The following is a 16248-nucleotide window of genomic DNA, read 5'->3' as shown; positions in this document are numbered from 1 at the left end:
GTGGTGCGTGCCTGTAGTCCCAGCTATTCGGGAGGCTGAGGCAGGATAATTGCTTGAACCCCGGAGCTGGAGGTTGCGGTGAGCCGAGATCACGCCATTGCACTCCAGCCTGGGTAACGAGCAAAACTCCAACTCAAAAAAAAAGGAACCCATGTCTGAGATTCCAAAACCAGGACTTTTCACCACCACATTGTCTTGAAAATATAATGGGTGCATAGTAAAGGCTCTGAGAAGTTCTGTAGTGAAAGAATTTGTGTAGCTTCATCTGACTAGTTCTTCACAAATGTGTTTCCCCACAAAATCCCGTTCCACATGACACATATTAATGTCTCACAGCCCACACTTGGAGAAACCCTGTTTGACTATGTACACTGCTAGGGAATAGACAGCATGTTTCAGAGCCACCTTGTGGCAATGACCTAAGCTCTGGAGTCAGGCCAGCCTGGAGCAGATTCCCTCCTCACTGTGGGGCCCTGGAGAAGCCCCATTTCTTTTCTCCTTTGATTTTCTCATCTGCAAACTGTGGATTCCTCACTATGTCGCTGGGAAGATGAAACAAACTGATGCTTACGCTTGCTCTCTTTAATATTAAGGAGCACCTCTTCCTCTCCGTCCCTTCACCTGTTTTCTGGGACTCCTTTTAGATGAAAGTTGAGAATGCTGAACTCTTCTCCATGACTGTCAAGTTCTTTGTGATAATTTCAAAATAAGGGATGGTGTTCAAGACCAGCCTGGCCATCATGGCCATCATGGTCTTGAACTCCTGACCTTGGGTCATCCACCTGCCTTGGTCTCACAAAGTGCTGGTAATACAGGCGTGAGACATCGCACCAGGTCAGCCTTATATATCTCTTAAAACAGTTGCCTCAGAATAGAATCAGATCATCAACACGTTCTCCTGTTGGTACGCTTCTGCCCCCGAGTGCCAAGGCCATTTGTGTGTCACATGCATGTTCTTGCCTGGCTCTGTGCAGTCCAGTCAAGAGCTTAGAGGACCGACCTTTCGCCTGTGATCGTGGGCACCCGAGTTTCTTGGCCTGTACCTCCTCTCTCTGTCTGAATGCTGAGATGCTTATCAAGGCTAACTTGAGTAAACTCGCTCAACCAACCAAACAGACTTCTTAGCCCTTAAACCAAGCCACGGGAAGAGAAGGGGTCAGGGATCACCAGAAAAGCTGGCTCGGACTGTGTCCTCCACATGTCGTGTGCAGATGCTGCATGTCAGTGTCCCTTCTCAAGTGGCTTCTTCCATGTGACTTCATGCTTGGCTACAAGAAGTCGCCCAGGCCTGCATGTTACAGCCTCTGAATCCCAGACATGGGGCCACCCACTGTCAAAAGATCTGGGAAGGAATCTCTTTGGCCCAGCCTGAGTCAGGCACCTGCTGTGATTGGCTGGTTGGGTTGGGTAAGAAGCTGGGAGCCCTCGTGGCTACGAGCACTCTTTGGAATGTGTATAGGTGCCTTTCCGAACAAAAGAAACAATAGCAGCCTTCTGCAAATGTCCAAGCCAAGCTCTGGGGATGGGTGCAGACAGGTAAGAAGGCCTTTAGTATCAGTGCATGCCTGGCTCAGTCCTGGGCCACTTCTGCTCAGTCTATATATTTGCTGATGACCCTAAAATATATCCCTCCAGTTCCAGCCCTGCAGATCCCACCTGCCTCCTTGAAGCCTCCACTAGGATCTCTTTACGTGTCTCAGACTTGAAATGCTACCACTAAGCCCTCTCCTCCCCTCACGCCAGGCCAGCTCCTCTTTTTCTTGCCACAGCAAATAAAGGCTTAGTTCTCCCAGCAACTCCAGACAAAAGCCTTGGCCTGACTCCTCTTTTTCTCATGCAGCCGACACCCAGGACATCTGCAAATCCTTTCAGTCCCATCTTCAGAATGCCTCCAACCACTCCGCTGCACCCTCCCTCCTCCACTGCCACCCTGCCATGAGTTGGTGCCTTGACAGCCACAAAACCCTGGTGCCCTCCTTGCCTACCCCTCAGGCTCACCTGTCGGCAGTAGGAGGGGCCTCTCCTGCCAGCTCACCTCATCCCTGAGCTCTGGCCCTCACTCTTGCTGCCCCTCTGCCTGCCTGGACAGCTTCCCTTTCACTCTCCCTTGCCCCTTGGATCTGTATTCAAATGCCGTGTGCTCAGCAGGCCCTGCCCTGGGCATCCCTCCCTTCTTCCCCATCCTAGATAATTTTTGCAGCCCTACTCCCTCCCAATATATAGTTTATTCAGCAATCTCATTTTATAGCCTATAAGCCTTAGAGGGTTTTGATCTGTCTGGTTCCCTGCTGTGTTCCCAGAGCCTGGGATAGCACCTGCCAGATGAGGAGCCCCATGGCTTCACAATGGGGTATTTCAGACCAGAGAGCAGAGGAGGGATCCGTGCCAGCCTGGTGACAGGACTGGGAGTGACAGCCCTGGCATCCTGGCCAAAAGGGCCCTCTGCATTGGTGGCCACTTGCTCCTGGTCAGCTGCAGTTTTAGTGGCTGTGTGCCCGTCCTCTCTCAGGCCTGTGTGGTGTTTGTCTGGCTGTGAGAGTTTTACACTGGGCAGCTGCTCTGCAGGGTGAGGACAGGTGACTCTCCCCTAGCACCGCTGTGTGACCGGGGCTGGACCTCGAGGGAGAGGGAAGTGAAGTTGGCAGTGGAGCTCTTGGTAGCCCCTGGTCATCCTGCCCTGAGGGCAGGGATGGGACAAAACGCAGTCCCCTAGACTCCACCCCATATGGTATCGTCCTCAGAGGCTGCAGGGGAACAGCCCCAGCCAGGAGACCTGGTGCCCAGGAGATGCTATTAATATTGATTTGGCTACACCTCCACCCCCAGCCCTTGGCAGGGAGGTCTGGGCTGAGGTTTGTCCAGGGACCCATTCAGGATGAGCCTCTTCATCACCTCGAGATGCCCAGGATCCCTGTCCCCCCCTGCCCAGCAGCACTGCAGGGTGCCTTGGGGAGCCAGGGCCAGACCTTCCTGCTCCTGCCTTTTCTCAGCCCAGCCCTACACTCAATTACTCCCAGGTCGCCTCGGCTGCAGCAACCGGTGGTGGCTGTGGCTGGAGGTGAGGGACGTTGTGAGCCCCTCCTAGAAGTGGTCATAGGCAGGGCAGGGAGGTCAAGATTTGCAGCAGAAAAGGGGAGAGGGGGGCCCCTGGCAGGGAGGATGAGAGGGGGACCAGAGTGGGGGTGAAGGCCCTGAGTTGGCATTTTCAGGTTTGCGTTTGGAGACAATTAGGAGCTGAATTATTAAAGACGCTCAGGGAAAAGCTGTTTTTAAGAAAGCATGAGTAAGCAGCGCCATCTCACAGCAGTAGCGCTCAGGATCGAAGGCGATCAATGGCCGTAATGGCTGTAAATATTTACTCCGCGTAATTGGGAACGTGCGCACCAACCACGAACCTGATGCAGGGGTTCGTGCCCAGAACACCCCTGTCGGGCCGGCCAGAGGGTACGGCTTCAGCCCAATGGCGGGTCCCCTGCCCCCAGCAGCCAGGGAGGGAGACCAGCAGTGAGGGAGCCCCAGCAGTGCAGGTGCCCTAAGGGCACAGGCTCTGGATTCAGATACAGGGGGGACCTACCAGCTTGATCACACCAGACAGGCTGCTAGTGATGCCCACCTCAGGGCATATGAGCAAGCCCAGTGTGGGGTCCAGGGTGGCTAGTGCCCAGTGAATGCCAGTCCTATCGGCCTGGGGCCTGGTGGTCCAGAGGTGGAGGGCCAGTGTCAGGAGGGATACCTGGGGCTCTGCTCTTACCCCAGCCCTTTGACTTAGTTGAAATACAGGACCAGCGTGCTCTCGAAAGCAGGATATTCTCTGTAGAAGTGCTGTGGGATGAGAGGGTTGTAGGGCCACTCTGAGGCTCAGCCAGTCGCTGGGAGCCACAGCACTAACTAGGCACTTACTGTGCATAGAGTACTCCTGGGCTAACCTATTTAATCCTTGAAGCAACCCAAAGAGGCAATTTCTTCTCTTATCACAACCCATGTTAAATATGAGAAAGTGGAGGCCAAGAGAGGCACAGTGACTTGCCCAAGGTTGCTGCAGTCTCAGCCCTCCTACCCCTCCTAGGCACCATCTCTCCCCTGCCCTCCTCTCCTCTGCAGCTCCCCTCTTCCCCATGGGCCACTGAGAGGTGTCCCCGGCCCCGGCCAGCAGCCCACATTCCTAAGGGCGTAGCTAAAGCCCAGCAAAGGCCAGAGCCCGGAAGTGGCGGGAGCCCAAAGGCGTCTAACCTGTGTTTCTTCCTCTGAGGTGTGTGCTGGGCATGCACTTTGCCCAGCAGTCCCTGCACCCCAAGAGTCTGGTATTGGGGAACAATGCCTGCTTGGGTCAGGCTCCCCAGCGGCCCAGTTAGCAGATCTGACTGTAGATTGAGAATGCTGCTACAAGAACAGAACCCGAGCCCTTCCCCAGCACACAGGCACGACAGCCACAAAGGACCTGAAGGTGGTGAGCACGCGCGCGCACACACAGGGGTGTGCACACAAATGCACGCGCCACACACATGGGTACACGCAGCTAAGCAGACTCGCAGTGGCGGCCAGCCCGCCCTCCCCAGATTCACCACTTCCTTTGTGAGATCAGTGCTTGGAAACAGCTCAGCCGCCCACTGCATGGCCTGCCGCTCTACTCCAGGTGCTCAGATAGAGGCCACACCTCTCTGTGTGGGCCTCACATTTCCCAAGTGGGGACACTGAGGCTCAGATAGTGTGTGGAGCGGTGGCAGTGCTGCTCTGGGAGTTAGACCTACAGGACCTCAGACAACTCGCATTCTTTCTCCAGGCATCAGTGTCCCTGTTGGTGCCACAAGAACTCAGCAGGTCTAAGATGAAGGTCAGAGAGGCTGGGGGAGGGGGAGGGTGTGCCATTATGTTTGGCCCATTTTCCCAGTCCTGGGGCCTGGTGGGGGCGGAGGATGGTTCAGGGTCTTGAAGGCGTAAGATCCCCATGGTGAAGTCCCCATGGGACGAGGCCTAGATAAACTCCACATGGGCCCTTGCCTCTGCTCTCTTCCCATGAGAGGGTTTGGGGGCCATGGAGCCCCAGGTCTGTCCAGTACAGGCTGGCAGTAGGTCTGCAAATCTCCCCAGCTCAGGTCTGGCCCCAACAGCCCAGCCATAGCAGATTCTTTGGCAAGTTTAGCATGAAAGTTTGGGATGAGAAGATTGGAAGGGGCCCTCCATGCAAGGTGGGTAAGCAGAGGGGAAGGTTTCCCTGGCTCCTTCCCTCCCAGCTGGGCTGAGTCCTGCTGCATGCAGGCTCCAGGGTGCCTCATGCTGTGTGTTGGATGGATGGATGGATGGATGGATGGATGGATGGACAAACCATTCCCTCTCTCAGTCTCAAGCTCTTTCCAAGAAGGTGGGGGCAATGGTGACGTCCCCTAGAGGATTAGCATGAGGACTAGCTGTGGGCACAGGTGTGGGCACCAGCACCTGCCCAAGACAGAGAACGTGTCCTGCCACTCCAGGTCCCTCCTCACCGTGGACATCCCCTTGCTCTGGCCCCAGGAAGTGCTCAGAAGTCACGTCAACTGTGGCTATAAATGAAAACAACAGCCACTGCTTCCAGCTGCATGTGTGTGTAAGAGAGCCTGTGTGAGTGTGCATGGTATGTGATTATGTGTGTGCACCTGTGTGTGTGTGAGTAGTGCACATGCAGGGTTCTTGAAAAGCAGGTAGGGGGTCCTTCAAGTGGCCTCAGAGCCATTAAGCTGGGATCCCTCAGAGCCATTGTCCCTGCAAGGGGGACAATGAGGTCCTGGGGTGGAGTTTGGAGGAAGTGGTGGCACTCATTACAGACAAGATGGGCATGGTCCCACCATCAGGACTCACAGAGATTTTGAGAGTCAGAGGGTTGACCTCGGGTCCCTAGAATGGAACTAGGCAGGGACCTACTCAAGCCTTCCTTGCTCCATCGACATGGCACAGTCTAGGCCTGGTGAACAGTCAGCCTTCATTGCCCCAGAGAGAGAGGGACTTGTCCCATGCAATCTGACCAGGCAGCTGGGACGTGCCAGGCACTGAGGTGACAAGAGGGGGCAAGTCTTCTGAGGAGGTGACCCCTAAATAAGGCCTGCTGGGGAGAGCTGCCTGGAGGTGTGGGTGCTCAGGGCAGAGAGGGCCCCACGAATGAATGCCCTGCGGAGGAAGGGCAGGGCAAGGGGAGGAGGCCTAGTGGGACCAATGGGCTCAGCCATGTTGGCAGAGCCAGGTCTCACAGGGCCCTGTAGGCAGAGGGGCATTTGGAATTTGTTCAAGGACCAACGGAAACAAGGGTTTTGGTAGGAGAGTGGCAGGCTCCAATTTATGTTTCCGAAGCTGCCCCTAGGCCAGGTGGCAGGAGGAGGCCCACTCTCTGGGGAGATCTTAGGTGGGAGGCAGGGAACAAGGAGCAGAGTCAAGAGCACTCCCCCGCCCCCACCGTGGGCATTCCCGCACCATTCACAGGCACAGCCACGCTGCAACAGGGGGTGTCCTGTGGGGCTCCCCTTGTGAGAGCAGGGCCAGCAGGCCCTGCCAGGTACACAGGCCCTGTAGGCCATGTTGGGAGCTAGGAATTTGGGAGCTGTCGTCCTCCCAGAGCCTGGCTCAATGCTGTTCTTGGGCCTTCCAGGTGGGAGTGTGTGAATGTGTGTATATGTGCATGTGAGTGTGTGTGCGCATATGAAAATGTGTGCTCGAGTGTGTGTATGTGTATGTGTGCACGTGTGAATGTGCACATGTGTATGCATGTGTATGTGTATGAGTGAGTGTACATGTGTGTATGTGTGCGTATGAGTGTGTATGTGTATATGAGTGTGTATATGAGTATGTGTGTGCATAAGGGTGTATGTGTTTGAGTGTGTGTTTGTATGAGTGTGTCTGTTTATGAGTGTGTGTACATGTGTATATGAATAGGTGTATGAGTGTATACATGAGTCGTGTTTATGAGTGTGTATGAGTGTGTGTATGAGTGTATGAGTATGTACATGTGTGAGTGTATTTATGTGTATGAGTGTGTATATGTGTGCATGAGTGTTTGTGTGTATGTTTATGTGTGTGTGTGCACATGCACATGTGCCCTGACCTGCCCCCTGCCCTGGGCATCTTGCCTCACTCCAGACAACCTGTCTGTTTTGGGGGTAGGGGACAATGGCTGCCTTGGTCCCCTGAACCTCCTGCCTGGTCAGGATCCTCCTCATACAATACCCAGCTCTCAGCCAGACCCCAAACTTCTGGGGTGTCCCCAACTGTCCTCTTATGTTCTTTCTCAGGCTTAGAGGCAGGCACAGGTTTCCCTGTGTCCCTCCTGTGGGCTGGCACTCCCTGCCACAGCCGCTCTGCTACTCAGGCAAGCTCCTGCGCCATCTCCACCAGGCCCCAATCCAATCCCAGGATTCCGGTCACTGCCTAGGCCCAGGCCCAAGCCTATTCCTCTCGGGGAAGGCCGCTCTCAGCCATCCGAGTGAGGAGTTCAGGCCTGTGGACACCACCAGCATGGCTGGCTGCACCTTGCTTCGAAGGGCGGACACTTCCCTCCCCACGCTGTCCCTGTCCTCTGCCTGTCACTCAGCCAGCAAGGGACTGGAGCCCCCTTCCACTTCCCAGCACAGCCTCAGCCAGCCGGGGGTCTGCCCCCTTGGTCCTGGGCTTTTTGCATTTCCTCTCAAGTTGGAAGACACCATAAGACTGTCATTTTTTATTTTGCAAAGCAAGGGCATGAAAATGATTTTTAAGACAAACTACTCACGACCTTCAGCATTATTTCAAACAAGAATGAAAACCTGAATCTGTGACAGGGAATCCTTTGAGTCACTTATTCCCCACAGAGGCCCCGCCAGCGGGAGGGGAGGTGGGGAGATCGGTCTATCTGAGAGAGTGGAGATTGCAATGCGGTGACCACGGGCTCCCTCTGCCTCCCCAGCCCCATCAGGTGCAGGCCCCAGGTGTACACATGACCCCCACGGTCAGGAACCCTGCGTGTGGCCTTGGTGGCCCTCCACTTCCCTGCCTGCCTGAGCTGGCCCCTCATCCATACAGGAGGACAGGCCTTCCTAGGTGACATCTCAAACCCACTGCCCTCCTGAGGCCTCTGGGGTGACATAAGACAAGGCCTTTGTCACCCCCAAGGCCCTTAGGGCCCTAGGGGCCAGGACAGGGACTGCAGGGGAATGGTTCCCAGCCTGTCTGGGGCTTAGCTCAGGGCATCGGGAGCCAGAACACATCCTGGAAGACAAGCGGCATCCTGGGGATGCCAGATCCAGGTGTCCTTAAGCCCCAAAGCTGTGAGAGGGTGGGAACAGAAAACGCAGTGGAGTTAGTGACTTGAAGGAGTGAGATGGTCCCAGGAGGCAGAGGGGTTGGCACTTGCTGTCCCCTGGTGGAAGAAGGCGGAACACCTGCAGAGAGCGCTCCTGCGCTGGCAGGGAGGGACCCTTTCCTGGAGGAGTGGCCAGGTCTGCGGGCTCCAGCCTGGTAGATTCTGCCCCAGAGCCCCAAGCACCCAGTGCCCTCTCTTCCACTGCAGTTCTGCCTTTTCCTTGAGTAGCCCCAAGCACACAAAGATGTTTCCTCCCATCCCAGAGCATCTGAAAGCTGTTCCTGTCTCCTCTCCCCACCTTCCCAAAAAACTCTCAACCTCCTGCACCCCAGAGGGCAGGAATGTGGGCCCCACATGCACAGAATACTGGAAAGAGTCCTGCCCCCAGGAAGCTGGTCACAAGGTCAAGGGGCCCTATGCCTGGGCAGGTGGCTCTGTACTCTTCTGGAGGCTGCCCTGCCTACCTCAGCAGTCAGCATGTCCTTCCACTGACCATCCCATCGTGTTCCTGTCCACCCCCCTCCATATGTTCTGTTTGGCCATTTGGAGGCAGGCAATGGGGGAGGCTGGGTGGGTGGAGGCCAGAATGGGGGTCAGGACTACCGCAGCCCATTCTGACTGGAGAACCCCAAATTCCTGGACAAAGAAGAGCATCGACCTGCTCACAGTGGCTCTTAATGAACTCTGCCTCATTCACAAGGCCCTGGGGAGGTGTTTGAGAAGTGCTCTGAGCCGAGAGGCACAGGGCCTTGGGCCTTGCAGGACTCAGAAGCGCCAGGGAGAGCTGCCAAGGGCCAGGGCTGGGCGATGCTCTGAAGGCAGGCCCCGTCCCATGAGCAGGAGCCCCAGGCTTCCTAGCCCCTGTGCCTGGATAAGTAGGGTGGGGAGAAATCACGGGATAGAACTCTGGTCCTAGGCCTTGAAAATCCTTCTCTCCAGCCTTCACTTCACAGACAAGGAAACTGAGGCCACAGCTCAGGGCCCTGAAGCCAGTCATTATCACCAGCCCTGCCCTTGTGGCCAGGAGCAGCACTGCGCTGGCCCTTTATGGACACTGATAGAATCCTTAAAACCACTCTCCATTATGCCCATTTGATGGGTGAGGAGACTGAGATGCATAGAGACCCAGCAACTTGTCCAAGGTCACAGCAAGGTGGGGAGGGCAGCAGGCTGTCCACAGGGATGGGGTTTTTTGTGTACTTCTGACAACAACCTCCGCAGTGACCGAATTCTTTTTTGGGGGAGTGGAGGAGGGTCTCACTCTGTTACCCAGGCTGGAGTGCAGTGGCACAAACATAGCCCACTGCAGACTTGACCTCCCCGGTTCCAGTGATCTGCCCATGTTGCCCGAAAGTAGCTAGGACCCCAGGTGTGTGTCCCCGTGTCTGGCTAATTTTTGTGTTTTTTATAGAGATGGCATCTCACTGCGTTGTCCAAGCTGGTGTCAAACTCCTGGGCTCAAGCAATCTGCCCACCTCAGCCTCCCAAAGTGTAGGGATTACAGGCGTCAGCCACCATGCCCTGACACTCTCATTATTCTCATGGCCATTTTGCAGATGAGGAAACTAAGGCTCAGGGAGGTTAGAAGCAATTTGCTCACACAGAGCTGTGAGTGGCAGAGATCAGATTCTGCTTAAGAGTAGTGGAACTGTGGCCCGAGGAGCATTCAGCGACCCTTGAGGCACTGTCTAGCACGGCGGTCAGGGCATCTGACTCTCTGAAGGGCAGAAGTAAGCCACACATTTGATTAGGGCTCCAGTGTCTTCCTGGCCTGTAACATGGATAAGATGCCATGGTTTCCTCTTCCCTCTGGCAGAGGAGATAACCCTGCAGATGGTGACCCCACTCACCTGGGTCTTTCTCCATTTAGTCTCGTGTCTGGACTGAGCAGTCCTGTCTCTGTGTGCCTTGTTCCTACCCTCTCGAAAAAGCCCCACATTTCTCTCTTAAATCAGCTGTCATTCTGTTAGTTCCCTCATTAGGGAGTTCAGCAGAATCTTCACTGCACTCAGCATCTATTTGCAGAGTGGTGTTTGTAGAGTATCAGAATGATGCTTTGTCAATTCAAGCCAGATGTGCCCAACTGTGTGTAGCCTCTGGTCTCTGTTGCCTCTGTCAGGTGCCCCAGCCCCAGCCCTGGCCCCCTTCCTACACTGCACCCTAGTCTTGTATCTGGGGCCCCAGCTGGGGCACCCGCCCTGTGATAGGGTGAGTGGCCCAGAGCACAGGGCTGGCCCTCTCTTGATGTGAACTCCATGCTTTCATCTGGTACTAAATATGACTTTTCTTTTTGAGTTTGGGAAACAGCAAGAGAGATGCAAGACCTGAGCTGCAGGCTGCACTAAGGGGCTGGGAGACCATCTCTGTGACCCACCCCCTCACCTGCAGAGGGTAGCCTAGGGAAGCCTGGGGGAGCAGGGAGGAGACGGCCTGAGGAAAGCTGGTGTGGAGGGGAGATGGCCTAGGGGAGGCTAGTGGGGAGGAAGGGGAGAGGGCCTAGGGAAGGCTAGTGGGGAGGAGGGGGAGAGGGCCTAGGGAAGGCTAGTGGGGAGGAGGGGGAGAGGGCCTAGGGAAGGCTAGTGGGGAGGAGGGGGAGAGGGCCTAGGGAAGGCTGTTTGGGAGGGGAGGAGAGGGCCTAGGGAAGGTTGGGTGGAGTGTTTCTCCTTTTCCCTTCTTCTCCCACCCTGGAGTGACTTCAGTCCCCTCCTCCCTCCAATTCAGGGACTTCTGCGAAGCCTGTGGTGATCTGAATTTGTCCTCTGGAGTTTGGGGGATGCTGGGCCAGCTGGGTCTGACCTACTCCTGGAGGTAGTGACTGTGGCAACACTGGCCAGCAGCCACCAGGGTGAGGACAGTGAACTAGACACCCACCCAGAGGCCATCATGGAACCAGAGGGGACACTCCAAGGGAATCCATCTTCAAAGTCCCATCATCCCCACAAGAAAGACCATCTGAAGAGAGGCAGCCTCAGCACCTGGGACACAGGCTGAGGGGCAGCAGGGGCAGCTGCCTTGGGCCAGTCTTTGAAGAGCATAGAGACTCCGGGACCTGCCCACACCCCATCACACCCCGCCTCCTCCTCCCTGACCCCCGCCAGGCTGCTCTGAGTGTCAGGAGGGAGTCCTGGAGTGAAGGAGGGGTACTGGGCTGGAAAGGATTCCCTCAGCACTTGCTGACACCTGCAAGGTGACCACAGGATCTGCAGAAAATTTAATGCAAATTGGCAGGGAAGAGCAGCCCCACCAAGTGGATTGAGAAGATCAGAGGCCACAGTGCCTCAAGCTCCCTCCAGACAGTTCCACACCCTGGCAGCAGGCAGTGGTGTTTTCAGCAGCACCCACCTCATTCTCAGCTGCACCTCCAGGTCCACACCCAGCCAGCTCTCAGCCTCCTCAGCCCTGCTCCCAGAAAGCACCTCCCCTCCCCGGCTTGTTGAGAATCCCAGAACCAGCATTGCCAGAGCTGGGAGAAGCTCAGAGGTTGACCAACAAGCCCCAGCCCTGGGCCAGGAGAGACACCTAGGGCCCAGACAGGGCTAGCCCGCCACTCTTGCCCTCCCTGCCTTGTTCTGAACTGGGGCTCAGTGGCCACCTTGGGAATAGCCCTCCTGTCCTCTTAATCCGGTACAGGGCTTATGTCTCACTCTCCCTAAGGAAGGCAAGGGACATGGGCAGAGACAGACAGCAGAATGAGGGAGAGCACCATGAGCCCAAGCGCCTATGAGGCAGGAAAAAGGTATGACACAGGCGCCCAGAGGAGCTAGCTCCAGGCAACGAGGACTCTTGTTTATGGCAACACCATGCAAATAAACTGGCCCTCTGGGCCACCCAGTGGAGGAGGGCAATGTCACTGTGGCCCCAGGGGAAGATGAGGAGCCAGGCCAAGGCGGCAGGAGGGATGCTCAGGTCACTAGCCAGGAGGAGAGAGGAGGATGCCCAGCTAGGAGGGTCATGCCCAGCGGGTCGGTGACCCCAGGCATATTCCTCTTCCCTAGGGCCTGGCCTCCCAGTTTCTCTCCTCACAGAGAAGCAGTCCACTGTCTCCAAAGTTCTCTTTTTCCCCAAAAACACTTCCTGGGGAAGGGGAGGGCTTGGGAGCCGAGGCACCGCTAAGCATTCCCCTGTCTTCTGAAAAACCGGAAGGCCCAGGATCCCTGGACTCCCTGAGTCCCCACCCAGAGCTCCCGAGCTTGCCACACGGGGCTAGACTCAGTGCCGCTCCACACAGCCTCCCACAGCAGGGTCCGGCGCCCCCTCCCACAGCCTCCCACAGTGGGGCCCGCCTTCCTCCTGCAGATCCGCGCTGCTTTATGGTACTCCAAGCCCGTTATTCTGCTGCTTTGGGGATGAGTGAGGCTATGCTCAATCTTACCTTTGCACACTTCTCGAAATGTTATGCATTAATTCTCCAGGCATTTGTGTGTCAGGCTCTGTGCTAGGCGCTCAGGAAAGGGCAGGGACAAGACGGGGGCTGAGACCCCCACCCCTGGAAAGGTTGTGGCAGCCCAGCCCCGCCAGCTGCTATGGTGACCTCTTGGCATGGGGGAAGCATCTCCTGCCAACAGGGGCAGCTGGCAGCACCGGGTCCTGGATTTACACGTCATGTATCTACGCCAGCTTATCTTCCCTTTCGGGACTTCATTTTCTCTCTCTTTGGAAACCACTTGACTTCTTTCACCTACTTTCCTCCACAGCTCCCCAGCACTTGCTCAGCGCTCCAAGCTGCTGATGGTCACTCCTTTCAGAGTCTGAAGCTCCTGATACCAGCCCTTCCCCAGGGTCCTTCACAGCAAATGCCAGATCCCTACACACAGGACGCCGCCCCGGGCTCTGCCTCGTGGTCCCCACAGCCGAGCTTTGGTCTTGGTCCTGTTCAACCCTGGGTGCAGGAAGAGGAGCTGGAGCCAAAGTGGTGGGGCACTGGCTGGCTGTGGATCACCTGCCTCCCAGGCTCCCCACAGGCCTGGGCCCAGGATCACACACTCAGGAAGCCCCCTACATCCCTGCCGAGGCCTCCAGGTTTTGCTTTGGTTTCGCGGGTTTTGGGAGGCAGCCGTCATTAACTGACTGAGCACTTTCTCTATTGAGGTCTCAGTACAGACTTGACCATTTTTGTTAACCTCATCACAGACACCCTTCTGCCTTTGAAAGAAGAGGAGAGGGTCTCCAGTGAGGGAGGCAGGAAGGGAGGGCCTGGGCAGTGGAGTTGGTGTACACGGGCTGGCTGTTGGGGGGCTGGCTTGAGAGCCGCCCCACCCCCTCCCTCCCCCAGGCTGGGCCTGAGTCTGCACACCCCACAGAGAAGCCGGCCCCTCCCCATTTGCTCTCCCTCCCTGGACCCAGGAGTGGGGGAGCCCAGGCTTGGCATTCACTGTCCCCAGGTCACAGTGAGGATGGGTGAGCTGCAAGACTGTGGTCCTTTCTGGTCCTGCTCCCAGGGCCACTGCCCACTCTCCCCAACCCTTGCCCTACATGAGGGGCTCAGTCCTTGGCTCAAAGCTGCCTCTTCTGCAGCCCCATCCCAGCCCCACCAAAGCAGCCCTTACCTCGAGCCAGGTTCCCAGAGATAAAGCAGAAGAAGATGCTGATGATGCTGCCCAGGTGCTTCCCACAGCTGTGCTGGCACTCCTGCAGCCTCGGGCCAGGGCTGTGCCCTGCCATCCTTGGGCCCGGCTTGATATGCCCAGCTTCTGCCCTGGGCTCTGCCCTGCCTGCCACTGTGTGGGCGGCACCCCCACAGCCTGCTTCCCCACCTCCTCTGCCAGCCCCTCCTCAGCCTGACACTCAGTGCCTTTCCTTTTCTAGGACTCCCCTCTCCTGGTCCATCTGTGTCTGTCTCTCAAACACAGCGTTTATCCTCTTGGTCTTGGCTTGTCCCCAGTGTCTTGGCCTCTCTGGGCCTGTCCTTCTCTCCTGTGCTCTCTGTCCCTGCCTCTGGCTCTCCCAGCCTTTCTGGGAACTGCCTGCCCCTCAGCCCTCAGCCCTCAGCCTAGAGCCCCAGGGCAGCCAGAGTGCCTTAGCCCTGGTGTCTTGGTCTGCCTCCTCATGTAGCCCCAACCCTGTCCCTGCTGCAGGCCAGCCCCTTCACCAGGCCCCCAGAACTCACTGTTCCCAGAGGCAGAAGGGCTCCAGTGGCTCCCTGGGCTGGGAGGAGTGGGGACAGGGTGGGCATCGCTCCTGAGCTCCCAGCACCAACTGAGGAGGTGGCACTGGTGTGATTATCAGCTGAGGGTGTCATCTCACTGCAGAGGGGCCTCACCCAGGCCCCAGAGCTTCTCTGCAGCCAGAAAGGGACCAACCTGCTCCCACACAGTCCCTGACTAGGAGGCTTGGGGCCAGGGTCCCTGAGCAGAACGGGGGTATTGGTAGGGCTCTGGCCTTTTGCTGTCTCTTGACCTCTGACCTCTACCCACTGGCATCCCTCAGCCCTGCTGTGTCTCTCTAAAGTGCAGAAGGGGAGGTAGGAAGGGGTTCCTCTGCTCAGGAGGATAAAGAAGAGCTAAATACGTGGCTGGAGCTGACCAACCCCCTGCCCTCCATATTTTTTAGCACCTAGAAATAAATAAAAGCAATAACAGCCAGGAAGCTTGCTAAGGTCTTTCTGGGTGCCAGTGAGTGCCTTCAATTGTCAAAACTACCCTGCAAGCTACGTGTGGCTGAGAATGCCAGTTCTGTATTCATTTTTCCTGCATTTCACCAGTAGAGTTCAGACGCTGCTGGGGATGGAAATGCACCCAGCTGAAAACGCCACCATTCTCCTGCCTTCCTTGCACTTAGGGCAGCTTAGCTCTTGACAGTGGAATGGAAGCATCCTTCTTCTGGAGACTTCTGTGAGTGTAGCCTTCCTGACATGGGGGCCACCACTCTCCCCTTCCATCTGGGTTCTCTTTCCTCTTGCCTAAAACGAGGCTGTGTGGGCTGCAAAGCAACCACCTTGCCACAGCGAAGGGAACGGCAAAAGAACCAAAGACGTTGACGCTGACATCCCTCAGCTGCCAAACGAGTTCCAGCCACTGCCTCGCCCCACATATCCCATATAGGAGCTGATGCACCTGTCTTGATTAAGCCACTGTTGCTTGTGGTTTCTGTTATATGCAAGTGCAGACAAGCCACCCGATCCCCTGCAGAGGGAAAGAGGAGTTGCTGCGCCTCAAACCCCTGCCAGTAAAGGAAGGTGCAGTGCCTGGCGGCCCTTCTGTGTACAGCAGTTAAGTGTGTTACTCACAGGCTGTGCTGCAGGTGGAGGCCGAGTACAAGCAGCACTGCTCCTCGGACCTAATGACCCAGCGCATTCAATGACACACGATGAGTCTAAGGCAAGTTGGGACGCTCTGTGGGGCCATAGCAGGCCCCCAGAGGGGAAATCTGTGGTCTCTAGGGTTTTGAGCAATGCCAAAAATCTCTCCTGTTGGCATTCAGCTAACTGCCCACTGCTAGGCTGCCAGGGAAGTGCCAATGGTAGGATGCCAGGTGGCCATGAGCACCCACCAGGAACAGGTATCAACCTCACCCAGCCCTGCTGGCATGTGCATGTGCACAGAGCACTCCTTTGTGAGGTCCAAGTGCTGTGGATGGGGCCCGAGGCAGGGCGGGTCTGGAGGGCTGGGGGAGGCTCTACCTGTAGGCCCACGACTCCCACAGTACCTGCTACACTGCCACCTTCCCCACAGCCCACCCACCCCCCATGGTCTCCAAGTCCATTTGAGAAGGAAAAACATTCAGAGGGGACTTATAGACAGAATTGCAAGAAACATTGGCACCAACTCTAGGTGACATTGAAGCCCAGCCAGGGAAAGTACATGGAGAAGGGACATCTTCCTGGTACTGCCCACGTTGTCTGAAGAAGAGAGGGCCCGAGGCACAGGCTTACGTTGATTCATGGGCGGTTGTTAACTATTTGTTCAGGGTCAGGAGGGTGGAGGGGCAGGATCAGGGGAGTAAGGTCTCGG

General features: G+C 56.4%; 1 protein-coding gene across 4 annotated transcripts in view; it reads right to left on the bottom strand.

Annotated features, from left to right (window-relative positions):
• Positions 1-16248, bottom strand: part of KCNIP3 (potassium voltage-gated channel interacting protein 3) — a 97661-nt gene that overhangs the window by 63163 nt on the left and 18250 nt on the right. Inside the window, exon 1 of one of the 4 annotated variants that reach the window (XM_035271542.3) lies at positions 13846-13980. The exons of the other annotated variants lie outside the window; for them this stretch is intronic. Coding sequence (XP_035127433.3) covers positions 13846-13960 — 115 coding nt within the window. The 5' untranslated portion in view covers positions 13961-13980. Of the gene's footprint in view, positions 1-13845; positions 13981-16248 lie in introns of those variants that run through there. 4 annotated transcript variants of the gene reach the window in all.

The sequence above is a fragment of the Callithrix jacchus genome, chromosome 14, assembly GCF_049354715.1.
Source record: "Callithrix jacchus isolate 240 chromosome 14, calJac240_pri, whole genome shotgun sequence".
Taxonomy (NCBI): Eukaryota; Metazoa; Chordata; class Mammalia; order Primates; family Cebidae; genus Callithrix; species Callithrix jacchus.
This window is presented reverse-complemented; position numbering and strand designations above follow the sequence as displayed.